This window comes from Phycodurus eques, chromosome 13 (assembly GCF_024500275.1).
Source record: "Phycodurus eques isolate BA_2022a chromosome 13, UOR_Pequ_1.1, whole genome shotgun sequence".
In the NCBI taxonomy this organism is placed as follows: domain Eukaryota; kingdom Metazoa; phylum Chordata; class Actinopteri; order Syngnathiformes; family Syngnathidae; genus Phycodurus; species Phycodurus eques.
In genome coordinates, this window is record NC_084537.1 from 6,113,990 (window position 1) to 6,129,282 (window position 15,293).

At 38.6% G+C, this 15,293-nt stretch overlaps 1 protein-coding gene across 3 annotated transcripts in view; it reads right to left on the bottom strand.

Moving 5' to 3' along the window:
- Positions 1–5,248: 5,248 nt before the first annotated feature.
- The window catches only part of slc6a9 (solute carrier family 6 member 9), a 53,805-nt gene continuing 43,760 nt past the window's right edge, over positions 5,249–15,293 (bottom strand). For all 3 annotated transcript variants that reach the window (XM_061693745.1, XM_061693743.1, XM_061693746.1), the window contains exons 8-13: positions 14,013–14,250; positions 13,167–13,301; positions 12,661–12,760; positions 11,962–12,062; positions 10,342–10,512; positions 5,249–9,116 (exon numbers count right to left, since the gene is read on the bottom strand). In XM_061693745.1, the coding sequence (XP_061549729.1) occupies positions 8,874–9,116; positions 10,342–10,512; positions 11,962–12,062; positions 12,661–12,760; positions 13,167–13,301; positions 14,013–14,250 (988 nt within the window). In that variant the 3' untranslated portion in view covers positions 5,249–8,873. The remainder of the gene's footprint in view (positions 9,117–10,341; positions 10,513–11,961; positions 12,063–12,660; positions 12,761–13,166; positions 13,302–14,012; positions 14,251–15,293) is intronic.

Genomic DNA, 15,293 nt, shown 5'->3' on the forward strand with positions numbered 1-15,293 from the left:
CTTGTCTTTCACAACTTTGGGATGAGACTGAATTGCTTTCCTACTCTACAGAGAAATAAAATCATTCTTCAAAGAAAGTTTCGTGAAGACTTTTTGCCTTGGACTCCGCTGAAATTCTCGACAGCCTGCAGTTCATCACGTGTCCAAGTTTAGCATTGTTTCTGAAGAGTTGAAACCGTGGAACCGCCATGTATCACATGGCTACATTTAATGTTGTGCGCGTTGAAGTTTCCTCACAATGTTATTACATTTCCTCAAGTATGTTGAACCATAGAGATATTACAATGTGAATTTTGTGATATCAAGATTTAAAGGATTCTTAACTTGGTTGTTGTAATTTGTGCTTTATTTAAAAAAAATGTTTTTATAGTTTACATCATGAGCTGTGTCACATCTAAATCTGCATAAGCGCGAGTCCTTAAATGTTACATTTTTATTTTTGGTGAAGTGTCCCTTAAAGATTTTGTAATGATCATTTTAATTACAGCAATATGAAAAATAAAAAGTCACTGTCATTTTTGTTCAATGCTTTGTTGACTTTTAATAAAGAATATTAAGATTCAGTCAGATCCAGATTGCTTTATTCATCCCAAAAGAGAATTTCATTTGTTTCATTTCATTTCTCCTCTGCCATTCGCTATAGAATTATAAAGCCTGATAATAACTGTATGTACAAAGATCTTCTGTATATCTCAGTCCTACAGTGAAGAGAAAGCCTCCAACACTGTTCCTTTGCTCCATCAAGATATTATGAAGTGGATGATCAGTGTTGTTTCGAAATGGTATTAGAAATCCAGTCAGTTGGGAGAAAATGATTCAAGTCTTATATTATTTGAATTGCCTCAAAATCTTAACTCTGTATCCTGGTAATATTTTAATGGAGAACCTGACATGTATCTTATGGGTTCCAACATTTGCAGTGTGTGTATGTGTGTGTGTGTGTGTGTGTGTGTGTGTGTGCGTGTGTGCGCGTGTGCGTGCGTGTGTGCACGACTCGCATATTCCTCAATAGGAGCTCCAGTATTACTCATTTTCTTCTCCAAATGAGAAATAAATGAGACATTAAAAGCACTTATTTGAGATTAGCAAGGCATCTCCATGAAGTCTCAGGTGTAACTCCCTCTACTTACTTGGTCTCAAACTTGACAGGAAATAATAATAGTGAATAACGTCCATATAGTTTTGTTATGGGTCCCAATCCTACAAACGTGTGATTCTCGATGGCGAAAACACTTTTTGCAGTCAGGTTTGCCCTGTAACGACCGTGAAGAAGACATTGCCTCAAATTAGAGGTCAGTTGGCGTTCTTTTCGCCGTTGTCGTTTGCCAGTCACTTTCACTTTAAATTTTTGCAGTCAGATTTGCGCTGGCACAACCACGAGTTCTTCGGCAATGCGTCTTCATTCAATCGACAACAAACAGAGCTTCCAAAATTACCAATCACAGTTACTAGCACCTGCGATTGGCTGGCGACCAGTTCAGGGTGTACCCCGCCTCTCGCCCGAAGATAGCTGGGATAGGCTCCAGCACGCCCACGACCCTGGTGAGGAGAAGCGGTTCAGAAAATGGATGGAGTTACTTAAAATGCACAAGCGGACGCACAAGCGGATGCATACGTAGCCATGTGGCTCCTTTGAAACTGGTACCTGACTGGCTGACTCGTATCCCCAACAGCTTCTTCATGACTTCAATTTACATATTCTGTAAAAAAAAAAAAAAAAAATCACAAATTTCTTTAAAAAAAAGCACTTTTTTTCTTTTTTTCGTGACTTGGCTCAGGCTGACTTGCAGTTTTGTCATGGCTGGCCACATATATAATATAAAGACCTGTAGAACGGGATAGTTTACTTACCTGTAAATCTCACTATGGGTGAGTACTGTTTACGAAGACACTGCTCGTGGAATTACGTGCACGTTTGGCTGATGCCGCTGTGCGGGCCAATGTCGTGCTGACTTCAAATTGATCCCTCCGGCCAGACAAAATTGCTGCGGGGGCCGGGAGCTTGACATGTCTGTGTTATGTCTGGATCAGACGACAAGACAAATTTGGTCTTTCACGATTGCACTATGTCAGACTACTGCCATAAAATCTTGCCGTATCTCGGACAGACAATGGCAACACTACATGACTTGTATGCCAATACCACCGTAGCCCGTCTTTTATAATCACTGGGCTTTATCTTGTCAAATAAAACATTGTCGGGGAGACATGAACAGAAAATGTGTCATCTTTCACCGCAACCAGATACAACCGTTACCATGGTGACAAGCTGCTGTCAAACAATCGAATGTTGGGGAAAAAAAGAACAAAAAGAGGAAAAAATAAATCATGCTCAGGAGAGGATGTTTTCGCCTGTCCATCGAAGAAGGGCTTGAGGTATGTTCACGTACATTTAATACGATATGGCTCGCAAGCAGGCAACAAAATGTTATGTAGCCTAGAAAGCTAGTTCTAGCGCTTACGTTTGTATGTAAACATGCCGACGTTCTGTCGAATCATGCGCCAAAGCTTCGGTAAACATTGGTTTGTGCGCATCAATAAATGTTGACAACGGCAACCAAATACTGTACGTTAACAACGCTAAGCGCGGGAGGCGATGCATGCTGGTCACAATACGCAAACCTATTGGTCGACGTCAAGGTGCGCTGTTGGAGAGTTGTGGTCGATATGTCACACTACATGGGAATATCCCCAAAAATTAAATATGCTAAACTTTTCATTTTGGGATCGTAGGGCTATTGTAGGGCCAAATCCGTCATGGATTATGTCACACCACAAGAAGTTTTGTCGTTCCCAACCAAATGTGTCGGGCCCGATCTGGGAAATCACACATGATGGCTAATCATTTCAATATCGGGGCTAAAATTCTGTAGTTTGATCTAGGCATTACAATGAGTGAGCATGCAATTTAGCACCGCTATTTGGGATTTTAGTAAAAGATTTTATTGGTAGTTCAAATCCCAAATCCAATGATATTGGGATGCTGTGTAAAATGTAAATCTAAACAGAATACAGTGATTTGCAAATCGTTTTCAACCTATATTCAATTGAATACACTACAAAGATGTAATGTTCAAACTGATCCACTTTATTATGTTTTTGTTGTTGTAAATATTCACTCATTTTGAAGTTGATGCCTGCAACAAAAAAATCCCCAAAAATCTGGGAGAGGGGCATGTTTCCCACTTTGTTATATCACCTTTCCTTTTAATAACACTCAATAAGCATTTAGGAACTGAAGACACTAATTGTTAAAGTTTTACAGGTGGAATTCTATCCCATCTGACTCGATGTACTGCTTCATTTACTCAACAGTCCGGGGGTTTCCGTTGTCGTATTTTGCGCTTTATAATGCGCCACGCATTTTCAATCAGAAACAGGTCTGGACTCTGGACTGCAGGTAGGCCAGTCTAGTACTTGTACTCTTTTATTACGAAGCCACGCTGTTGTAACAAGTGCATAATGTGGCTTGGCATTGTCTTGCTGAAATAAGAAGGGATGTCCGTGGAAAAAAAAAAATGCTGCTTGGATGGCAGCATATGGTGCTCCAGAAGGATCCAAAAGACTATCGATATTTCAGTTTTATCTGAATTTTTTAATAAGAATTTGTCTGTCACAATGTACAATTCCTGACCTTATTTAAGACACGCCTGAAGGTTGTGGAACTAATTCGTTTCAACAGATTGCATTAATAACTAAAGTTGTGCGTCATTTGCATAATAGTGAAGTTAAACACCTTAAACCTGGGACACACATACAATAAGGATTTTTCAAATCTTAAATGATTGTTTATATGTTACAGACCCCACACATGAAGATAGATAATCAGATTTTGGTACCACTGTGTGTGGTGTGCTCCAATAATCTCAACACAAAACACTACACACATAAAGATTCTGTTCTGCCACCAATCTAGAAACAAGTCCTCCAAGGCAGCAATCTCACATGATCACCTGTGCGCTAACATAAATGAAGAAGAACAAACATTTCCGTATATGTTGCACCAATGTTTCCCCAGTGTTTCTGAAAGAACTGGAGGCGGGAGTATTATCGAATGGTGATGTTGTCAAATAAAAGACTTGCTTTGGTAAATACTTCTTACCGTCTAGGGAACTAATTTTTATTTAAAAAAAAAAAAACAAGAGTAGGACATGTTTGTTTTAATTTACTTCTGATTCATTGTTCCTTAATCAGATCGCTTCTTGGATTGTTTACATTCTGTTCCACGTCACAATTCACAGAACCACGATTCGGGACTACTTGGCTTTCCCCACACGAGACACAGAGTTTTGGTCTTAAATATTGAACATGTTTAATATTTAAGATTGTTGGCCCTGACCCGTTTCAAACCCTATTATCGGGACAAATCCAATCTCAGATCTCAGACCTAAGGAGAATATTTTAAAAATAATCTTATAAAACACCAAATAGTCTAGCATTTGTGTTCTTTGGTCAAGAAGGGGCAAAATCGGGATAAAAGCAGCCAGATTATCTTTATGTGAGTATCGGGCCTAAGAGAAGAAAGAGCATGTAAACACTGAACCTTACAGGTCCATGCACGACCCTTACACGATACCATGACTGACTTTTACATGCACAGAGTTGTTATTATTTAGACTTTAGATAGATATTTACATACCGTAAGTGATTTGCCAGGTAGGGTGAAAAACTAATTGAATGTGATGGGCAATTGTGTTGAAAGCTGCACTAAGATCTGCGCAGACGAGAGCTTTGTCTGAAGCAACAACAAGGTCATTACTTTCACTGGTGCTAAATACGTAGTGTGATACATTCTAAATCCTGACTGAATGCCGTCAGACTCCTTTCTCAAATAATAAATCAAAGCAAATTGATGCGCTGAAAGGTCGGAGAGGATCCCCGGCAGAAGACCACCCATTGGCGCGTATGAGTTTTCTTGAGAATTCACACAGGTTGGATAAGCCTGTGATCTTACACTATTTCCCCTCTTTGATTCTGACTACTACAATTTTGAATCCAGTCCAAAATAGGTTGAATTGGGCTTCATTCATTCTTACATTATTTTGTTGTCAACAAATGACACGATGTAATCTTTTTTTAAAACTTCAATATTTCATCCATCAAAATGTCTGCTTTAAGTATGTAATATGCTGAGGATGTATTAAAAGGAATGTGCTTTTATAGATCATAGATAAGTGATTCTAATGTGGGCATGAGCACATGACTATCATTCGTTTATTCATGTTGACAAACGTAATCACACAAATGCTGATCTTTAAAATAGATTTTTATTTATCAATTTAATTGAACAGTTTTACAATATACAGCTGACAGGACTAAGACATTTCAATGCATTTTGGCCCTAAAGGTTGAAGAACAAGACGAACAGACAGTTAGATAGAGATATGATAGAAGGTATCAGAAGAACTGTACTCTTTTAACCTGTGCATTTCCTCTTGAATCCTACCATGTAACATTTTATACATGGTAAGAAGACAGCAATTCAAGAACTACACGCACCATTTCTTTCTGTAGGATCACTGCAAATGTTTTTTTTTTTTTTTTTTTCCAACATGGAAATGTGCATTCATAGTCAAAGCACATTTCCTCTTGTTGCTTGTAAAAAAAAAAAAAAAAAAAAAAAAAAAATTAAAAAGTGCATTTAAATTAATATTACATGAGATAAATATTGGAGAAGTGGTAATTTCAAGAGGCAATGTTGCAAACAGGGTCGTAGATTTTGTACAATATTAGCAACATTTTGCACCCCAGTGTGCTTTTTTTGTTCTTTTCACATTAAAATATGCAGCGCTAACCATATTATAAATACCTTATGCAGAATATACCACAGACTGCGAAATGAAAAATGGGTCCTGAAATCTGTGGAATCATTCTTCATCAATCAACTATTATTGCTATCATTGATATTAATATAATTATTATTATTTGGTGTTTGTTTTGCTCAGGTTTTAAAATTGTGAATGTCTGGTATTAGTGTGATCATTAGTGGCCACTGTCGGTATTGAGCTTTAACCACACGTAAAACAAACAAACAAAATTAAAATAAAAAACAGAAACAGAAACAATGTTATGTTGCTGCAACCACTGTCCATACACGAGACCACTCACTGTGAAAACTGACCATTTGTCTGTAGTTCAAGTTTCAATCCAAAGCTTTTTTGTTTGGCAATACTCATACAATACTAGCTGGATATATTATGTTTTCTGATAATATACTTTAAAAAACAAACAAAACAGAACAAAAAAAACACAGTAGTGTCATGGAACGCAGATAAACAATGACTGAAATTGGAAGATAAAAAGGTTGATTTCTTTTTCTTCTCATAGTACAAAATAGTTTTAAAAGATGGGCTTTATATGATTAGCAGAATAAAAGTCAAGATTAGAGGTACATCGACATTAACTCTACGTCTGCGATACATGCAGACTCAGCAGTAAAAGCTTATCCACTACATGCAGTACACAATACATGACATCTACATTAAACAACTAGAAATGACAACTCCAAAGGCAATGACTTCGCAACCCACAACTCTCATACTCGCCGCGCTCAGAATAAAAGTAGAGATAAACTTACACACAGTTATTTATAGAATTTGTACATTTTCTATACAAAGGTCAGAAGAGTTGCGGGCCAGCAGAGATTGAGATATGGGGTGTGTAGAGCTAAAAGGACAGACAACATGATGTCTTTACTTCGAACTGCAATAATACAGAAATCATTTGAGCTCTGTTTTATAACCTGACATCCTATATTATGTCAAGTGCATCTCTGGCCACATTGGGAGCGGTACTGTGACTTGACTGCTGTGCATGTCAACATGGGCCCATCTTGTGGAAACATTTAGCAACTGCACTATGGCACGTGGCGAGCAGACAAGAGGAGACTGATCTTGGGAGAAAAGTGTTTTCACTAGTCTAAAAAAAAAAATAATAATAATAATAAAATAAAAAAAATAGCGGGAGAATTGGATAATAGCTGGCTTGATGGGCTCAAATAAATGTGGTAAAAATCTTTCGGCATTCACTATTACCACTACTTCTTACTTATTGGCTGGGGACTCAAACTTACACTTTTCAATGTACAAGAATAAACAATGTAAAGTGTTGCACTATTCCTTAATGCACTTTAGATTGCAATATAATGTATACGATATTGTATCACATGTTGTTATAGCGTTTTGCCTCTGAAAATAACTTGGACGAATGAAGGTTCATCACCACGCACGCAAGAAAGTAGTCAAATCTGCACCAGTGGACTTTCAGGTGTCCACAAAACATACCAAAGATGGAAATACAGAACAACCATGTGAAACACACACTTAATGGTATTGTAGTTTTGTGCAGGGTTTGTAGCAGGACAAACCTCAAATGTTTACTTTTAAAAACATCAACATCAATTATTCTCTCTCACAAGATCTCAAAATAAATCAGAAGTGAAAGGGTAAACATGAATATTTCAGTCTGATTCAAGTTTTTATTTTTATACAAAATAAAACAATGTGTCTTAATAATGATTTACTACACTACCACTATAGTGAGATGATTAAATGACACTTCTCGTCCAAAACTATATAACTACATTTCACATTTATGATAAAAACTCAAACAAAATGGGTGCTGTTCTGGAAACAAGCTGCCCTTTTTTTTCCACATCACATCACAGCCTCAGAAGACGATAAACTTGTGCAGACCTGAACACAGGACACAGCACATTGGGTGGACTGCTACAACCACACAAAGTAAGACGAGATAAAAACCAATCATGCCTTCACTGGCTACCTCCTCCATTTAAGATTCTCCCTAATGCACATCCCAAAATTTCATTTCACACAAAAAGGATTGCTGGAAGACTAGAGAAGAGGTATCACTTCTTGATACATCAAATACCGTACACAGACGCACCCAGTGTGTGTGTTTGTGTGTCCGTGTTGGGTAATATTATATACTGTAGAATGTATCATTTTTCAATGAGTTCATTCATGAGGTCTCCCCAGGCACACCACAAAGTTTACTTGAAACCTGAGAATGGCCCTGGTGTTTATTATTTTTATTTTTTTAAATTACCTGTATGTGCAAAGAACTATGTGCTATAATGTGTGCGTGTGCGGTATGTATGAAAGGGAGACAGTGACGAAAGTTTTTGATTCAAGCAGCAGCTCTAGTGGCGAAAAAAAAATAAAAATAAATAAAAATTCAAAAAAAAAAAAATGTTCACAGTCAATCACCCATCTTGGAAGCTTCTGGTTGTACTCAGCGTCTCATCATCGTCATAAAGTAAGAAAGAAAAACCAGCAATCGTTCAAATCAACTTTGTGTGAGGTGACTGCATTGTAAAACGTGCATAATGAATGCCCCCAGTGTAAATTAGTGTTTGTAATTATATTCCTTATAATGTGTATAAATCTGAATCAGCAGGTCCATAATGAGATGACAGGCGTGTGTCTCTGTGCTGCTGCGAGTCCGACAGACGCAATCAGCCTTACAATCCGCCATACCTTGAACTGCATCTGAACTTGGCATATGCAGGTACGTGTTTTTACAGACAAATGTAAGGGAAAACAAACTGAATTATTAAATTATGTCAAACACAAACAATCCACGCACACACGCAAATGTACAAAGGAAATCTTTTGGACAGTGATCCAATTTATTCTTTATTTTTATTTTTTTTTGTGCCTTGTTTTTTTTTCCCCATAAAGATGTCACGCAGGTAGCTAGCAGAGGTTAGATTGAATAGAATAAGCCTTTACAATATGTAAAGGTCTCCAGCGAAAAGGGATCTTCCCCACAGAGGACTGTGGGAAAGTGTGGTGCAGATAGAGGAGAAGGGGGAAATGGCATCAGTCGTGGGTGACAGAGCGGGACGCCATCTATGCACTTGGGTTGGGGTTGTTGTGTGTGTTGGTGGAGCCGTTGCTTCCCTGGATGGTGAGGCTGATTTCATCCTTCCTCTCATTCTCCTCCTCCCGCTGCTCCTCCTTCACCTCGTCCTTCTCCTTGAAGGGATGAACCTCCGCACTGTCTTCGGAGGCCGTGGGGGCGTAGCGACCCGTGCGGTGCTCCCGCAGGGCCGGCCCCCACTTCGGATCTGCCTGGCACGCGTGCTTCAACCGCTGAGCGGCAAAAGAGGAGGACAGGTGATTTAGAGGATGATGCAATACATAAATGGAGTCACTTACATTCACAACTAATTGTCTGTAGGACAATTTAGTCTTCAATTAAAACTACCACGCATGTTTTTTGGGAAAGTGGAGAAAAATGTTTCCATTGTGGGCCCTGAATCTATAATCTATGGAAGTTTAACTTTTTGAATGGAATTATGGAAATAAATAAAGTTTACCATGATATCCATTTTTTTTTGGAAAGGGTCTGCGTGAGGGGGGCTGGCATTGATTTTAACTACGGAAAGCACTTTCATATCATTTTATGAAAGGTGATCTATAAAGCATTTAAAAACGGTATACATCAGTGATTGGCATAACTGGCAGCTAGTATACTATGTATAATTAAACATGTATACACGTGGTTAATAAATAAAGTCAATTGCATGTAGTATATTGTATATAATATTATATTGTGTTATGGAATTAGTTTATGAAAATTATGAAATAATGTTGCAATATTCAAAATGTAATACAGACTAAAGGGTAGAAACAGATAAATGACACTTCTTCCTATTCCCTTTTGAGAAAGCGAGTTAATCATCATCGGTTTAGAGTTGTTGTTTTTTTTGTTAACTTTGTTTTGGTTGTTTGCATAGGTGATTGTTTTGTTTTGATATTGTTTGTTTGCCTTGTGTACTTCTAATAGCTATTTGTTCGTTTATTTGTACATGTTCAAAATAAACACACGCGCACACACACACAAACCCAGCTTCTTCGCAGTTTATGGATTTCTGGGGGGAGCTTTGTCCTTCGTTTTCTAAAAAACATCCTCCACTATTCTCCGTTTTTATGTTAAGACCAAAGCCACGTGTATTATAAAAGGTATGGCTTTAGTGTCATTTTGGTGCCAGGCAACTACGTTGAACCTACGGGACGCCTTCATTTCGTCAGGCCATAGCTTTGTCAATTTGAAAAGAAGTGTTACGCCGCCATCTTCCGACTTTCATAGGCAATGAAGTCTGCAATACAAAGTTTGCAGCTGAATGTGAGTTGAATTTTCCCTTTCCCCATAATGAGAATAACTAATTAATACAATTAAAAAATTCAAAGATGACAAATCTTTATTGGTGGGCATCAATGGCTGACGGATTTTCGCGATTTGTGGCAGGGCTTAGTCCCTCCCCCATGAATAGTGGGGTTTCACTCAATAAGCAAATATCAAAGCTGCTGATACCTCTCTGAAGGTGGCCCCTGGGGACCTTGAGATCTTGTAGAAGGCATAGATAGGTATGCAGACCACCGAGGACAGCGCCATTGAGAAGCCAATGGCCAGAGACCAACCGGGATACACGTAGTCATTATAGGTGATGGGTTTGTACTGCACCACTGTGAAGATTAGGATGAACTGTGGGGACAAAAGAGAAGCAAGTGAATAAGTGACTGTTGCAGAAAATGGAACAAATACACAATCACTGGCCAAATCTAACAGTAGATCTAATTCAACAGTTGTAGACTGTGCCTTTTCAAAGAAAATAATGCATTGCTGATTGTCCCAAACAGAGAGGTATGAAGTTTTAAATTTTAATTCACTTTTCTTTGTTACAATTTTATTTTTATTACTATTTTGTATTACACTTTCACAAGATGCTCATTGTGAGTGTAGCGTATATTGGTTTGGATAAAAACCTAATTAATTTTGGAGAAAAGAATAAGATGGAAGCGACGCCTGCGTTACTTCCGGTTTAACGTGATTTAAGTTTAAGCGTTAAAATCTAATTATTTTATCGGGAAGAGGGCCATCATGTCTCAACCTACGTTGCGTGGAACACAATTTAGGCAGGCCGGTCGATCTCCCGAATGTTTGGCCCGTCCGGTCCGTACGGGCAACAGGTGGATTTGACGGAAAAAGGAGGAAGGAAAAAAAGAAAAAGCAAGAAATCACATCCTGTCAAAGTACCTGATGGCGATTCCAAGTAAGCTGACTACTTTCAAACTAACATTTGGCGCCTCGACGGCAATGTGTGAGAATTCATTTTCCACACTAAGAAATGTCACAGATCATCGGCGCCCAAGGCTCCGTAAAAGAAAAGGTCCAGTTGGTTCCCATGTGCGTTTAAGAGGGACATAACCTGAAAATGCACAACCACCCAAGGAAACCATCACATATAGAAAAGTGCCTACATTCGCCACCTACCAATCTTCCAAAGCTAAGCCATGAGTTGGATTTTCCTTACAATGGGGCCCGTGGCATACCTGTTTATAACGCTTCATGTCAAATGTGTCTGTGTGGATGTGTGTGCGTGAATGTGTGTGTGTGTGAAGAGAAAAAGAGAGAGAGAGAGAGATGGGGGGGGGAGAAAGATAGAATGAAAGAGGAGTGCGCTTGCATTTTCTGGCATGCAAGAGCATGTCTGGCTTAGTGTATTAGTTGTTAACAGAAAACTAATTGTCAAACATTTATTGAGCGACATAATAACCCCAGTTAGATGTGCACTGACACTAATTGACTAATGGGTGAAATTGTGAAAGCATAACAACAGGCAATTGGTTTGATTCAAGAGGTCTGGAGAACAGTTTTTTGTCAGTGATGGAAAGGGTAAAAATGCCAAGAATCCGACCAGTAATCCACAACAATGAATTTATTGGTTGGCCTAGCAGCTTAGTGGACAAATACTGTATGTGTGGTTGGGAAATTCTACTGATAGCAGCTGCATATGTCCATTTCCCAGTCAAAAAGATTTGCACTCTGAGGTTGGAATTGGAAACAAAGCCCAACAGATTAGCTCCAAATGTAGGTCATATTCCTAAAATGTGCCAGCGGTATGCAGACTGTTTGTTGTGAGCGTTAACTTACAGAGATAATGACAGGGGAGATGAACCTCCAGCAGACTTTGAAGAAGAGCGGGGGAGGGAAACCCAACATCATCTCGACATCTTTAAAGTAGTTTCGGTGACCTGAATGAAAGAAAAAAGTGAAGTAGTGATTTAGGAAAATTACAATTGAACTCCATGCAAAAAACAGAATTAAAGCAACAATGTGTATGAATTGAAACTTTAAATGGTAGATATGAAATAATGATATGAAGAAGTAACATTGCATATTAGTCTACCAGGCCAGATGCATCTCAGGTCTTAATGCTATTTTAGATGCTATTGCTACAGTTCAAAATTTCTGTTCTGTTTCTGTGTTGTGTTTACCACAATTGGTGACTTTTTAACCTGGATAAGGTGAAGTAAATAAATACATTAAGTAGGACGCAAAAAAAAAAAGAAAAAAAAACTAGATTCTATCATTAAAGTCAAGTGCAATAATTGCAGTAGTAATGATTTCAAATAGGTAAATTGGTTTGTTTAACAAACTGTGCCACTGTGTTTGTAGTTTGGAAAACTATTTAGTTTATAAAATGGCCTACCATTGACAAAGAAAACTAGGCCACCAACCTAAAATAAATACTAAGTCAAAAACCAGTCTTTTCTTACAAAAAAAGGTTCATCCCCATTCCACAAGAACAATGAAGAGTTTAAGAAGTGTTCAGCCCATGCAACTCCTTACCATAAACATACATGACGCAGACACACATGATGCAAGAGATGATAACCAGAGAGAAACTGGCAGCGTAGTTATCCATCAGTAGCAACCAGTAGATTCCTGCCTGCAGACATAAACAGAAAATGGCTCAAAACAATTCTCAATTACGGTACAAAATATCTACATGTACATGTATGATCGCGTGTTCATGATACAGTACTCGTTTCATAAAAGTTGGTCAAAAAAAGAAACCAGGATGCAATGACAAGGTCAGATGAAATAAAATACATTTAAAATAAGTTGTTGTTTTTTTTAATAACATTGACTCAACAGTAGTAGGGGTGTCCTAACTTAATCAACACTCAACAAATGGACACTATTTTTGGCCCATGTTACAAACACAACACTAAAGTGAATTCAACTAAAACAATCAATGTTCTGTATGCAGCATTTTTTTTTAATATACTGTAAATCCCACAGTGGGAAACAAAAATGATTTCAGCCATGGTGTGCATGTGATGTGGACTTACCTGAGTTGTTAGTGGAACTCCCAGGAGAAATCCAACAATAGCCACACACAGTGTAACTACAGTCTTGTTCCTGATGATCCAGTCGGTGCCAATCTCATCAACAATGGCCGTCACCAGTGTCTCCAGTAAACAGAACTAAAGGGGAAAAAAATGGGTGAAAAATAGAAGATCTGCACAAACATGCAAAACTGTTGCCCTTGAGAGTAGGCAGCTACACTCAAGTTTAGGATAATGAAAGCAGTTTGGCTGTACACCAAGTTTTGCTCTCGTCACACTGGCACATGATTAGGTTGCACCCTTTGTTGAGGAGGTACAGCATGACCATATTTGCCAAATATTTTACTGTGAACAAAAAGTCTGTTTGCAACAAGCAGTGGCAGACAAAACAGGTCAAAAAGGCTTTACTTTTATTGGATCATTTGTTTGACTCAGAGGGGCCAGCAGCCAGTTCTCATAGTAAACCACTTATGTTTTAGCATTACCTCAACCATATCATCAACATACATTTAAAAACGATTGCATAAGTGTGCCACCACCATATAAAAGTACCGTTTATGATTATTCACAGTATTTTGCAATGTATTTACGAGGAAAACAAACCAATTTACCTATTTAAAATCATTACTACTGCAATTATTGTACTCTACTTTCATGATAGTTTGTTTTCCTATACAATTTTTTACTTTGGACATATCTTCATGTCTATGCTATAAACAGGGCAGGGAGGGTTACTTTAGATTAGGTTGTCTACTGCATATGTGCATGCCCTACATAATACAGTTAACTCACACATTATGTGGCGTATAGAAAAAAATTACTATGGTTGAACTTGCGTTCAAGCCTTACCTGAGTTCCCAGTCCCAGAAGGATTAACATGAAGAAGAAGAGTAGCGACCACAGTGGAGAAATGGGCAGCAGAGTGAGGGCTTCTGGGTAGGCCACAAAGGCCAGTCCTGGGCCATGGTCTGCTACCTGTGACACGGGCACGTTGAGGTGGTGTGCCATGAAGCCCAGGATGGAGAAAATGACAAAGCCAGCGTACACACTGGTTGCACAGTTGGTTATGCTGATGATGATGCTGTCTCTGTACATAGAAACACAGATTGGACAGTAATTACACAGCTGCTCAGGCACATGCACCCATAACACATGCACCCATTATGCACCCATAAACACCACACTTTTATAGACCTTACTCTATTCTCTGGGTCACAGATATGCTGGCACAAAAAAAAAAAAAAAAAAAAAAAACTCCCAAAATGTTCACTTTATATCCACATACTGTGCATATAAAAAGTCTACACACCCCTGTTCAAACGCCAGGTTTTTGTGATGTTAAAAGATGAGATCATGATAAGTCATGAAAATAAATCCGCCTGATTGTGCCATTTAACCTGTGCAACTAATCTGATTTCTCATCTTCTCAGAGTAAAATAAAACCTAAAAACCTAAAATAACCTGATTGATTGAATGTGCACACCCTGTAACTATGACTTAGTTGTAGCACCTTACGGCACTCCGTCTTTTAGGGTAGTCGTATTCAAGAGTGAGTCAGAGTGGCGCATCTAGACGTGACAATATTTGGCCACTCTTTGCAGAAAACCTCAAAGTGTGTGTCAGATTATGAGGGCACAGATATTCGAGCAGATTCACATCTCAGGTTTTTTCTTGACAGTTGTTCATTTTCACTTCCCTCCTCTTGAAGAGCTCCTTTTTCTTCAGTTGAGTTGCACAGGTTACGGTTAGGTTATACCATTATTGGTGTAAAATGTTTTGAAAAGATTGATCTTGGTCTGGTTTTTTTTTTTTTTTATGTCACAAAAATCTAACATTTGAAGTTGGGTGTGTAGACGTTTTAGATCTACCGTAAGTAAAAGAAGTAGTTAGAGGTCTAACCTATTTTGAGACAAATGTTCTTGTTTGCAAGCAATAAACGTCACGAGAGATTCTTGCCCTGCCTTCCACCTGCCGGTCCAACTGATGTGCACCAATCTGCGAGGTTGCAGACGAGTCCACTGGGACGACACCGCTGAAGCAGATTAGTCTAGAGTGCAGCTGTGTGCACAGATAGCTTCGAGTCAGTTGACACTTTCAGCCATTCTACTCTCCCCCCGATGCCCCCGCTCT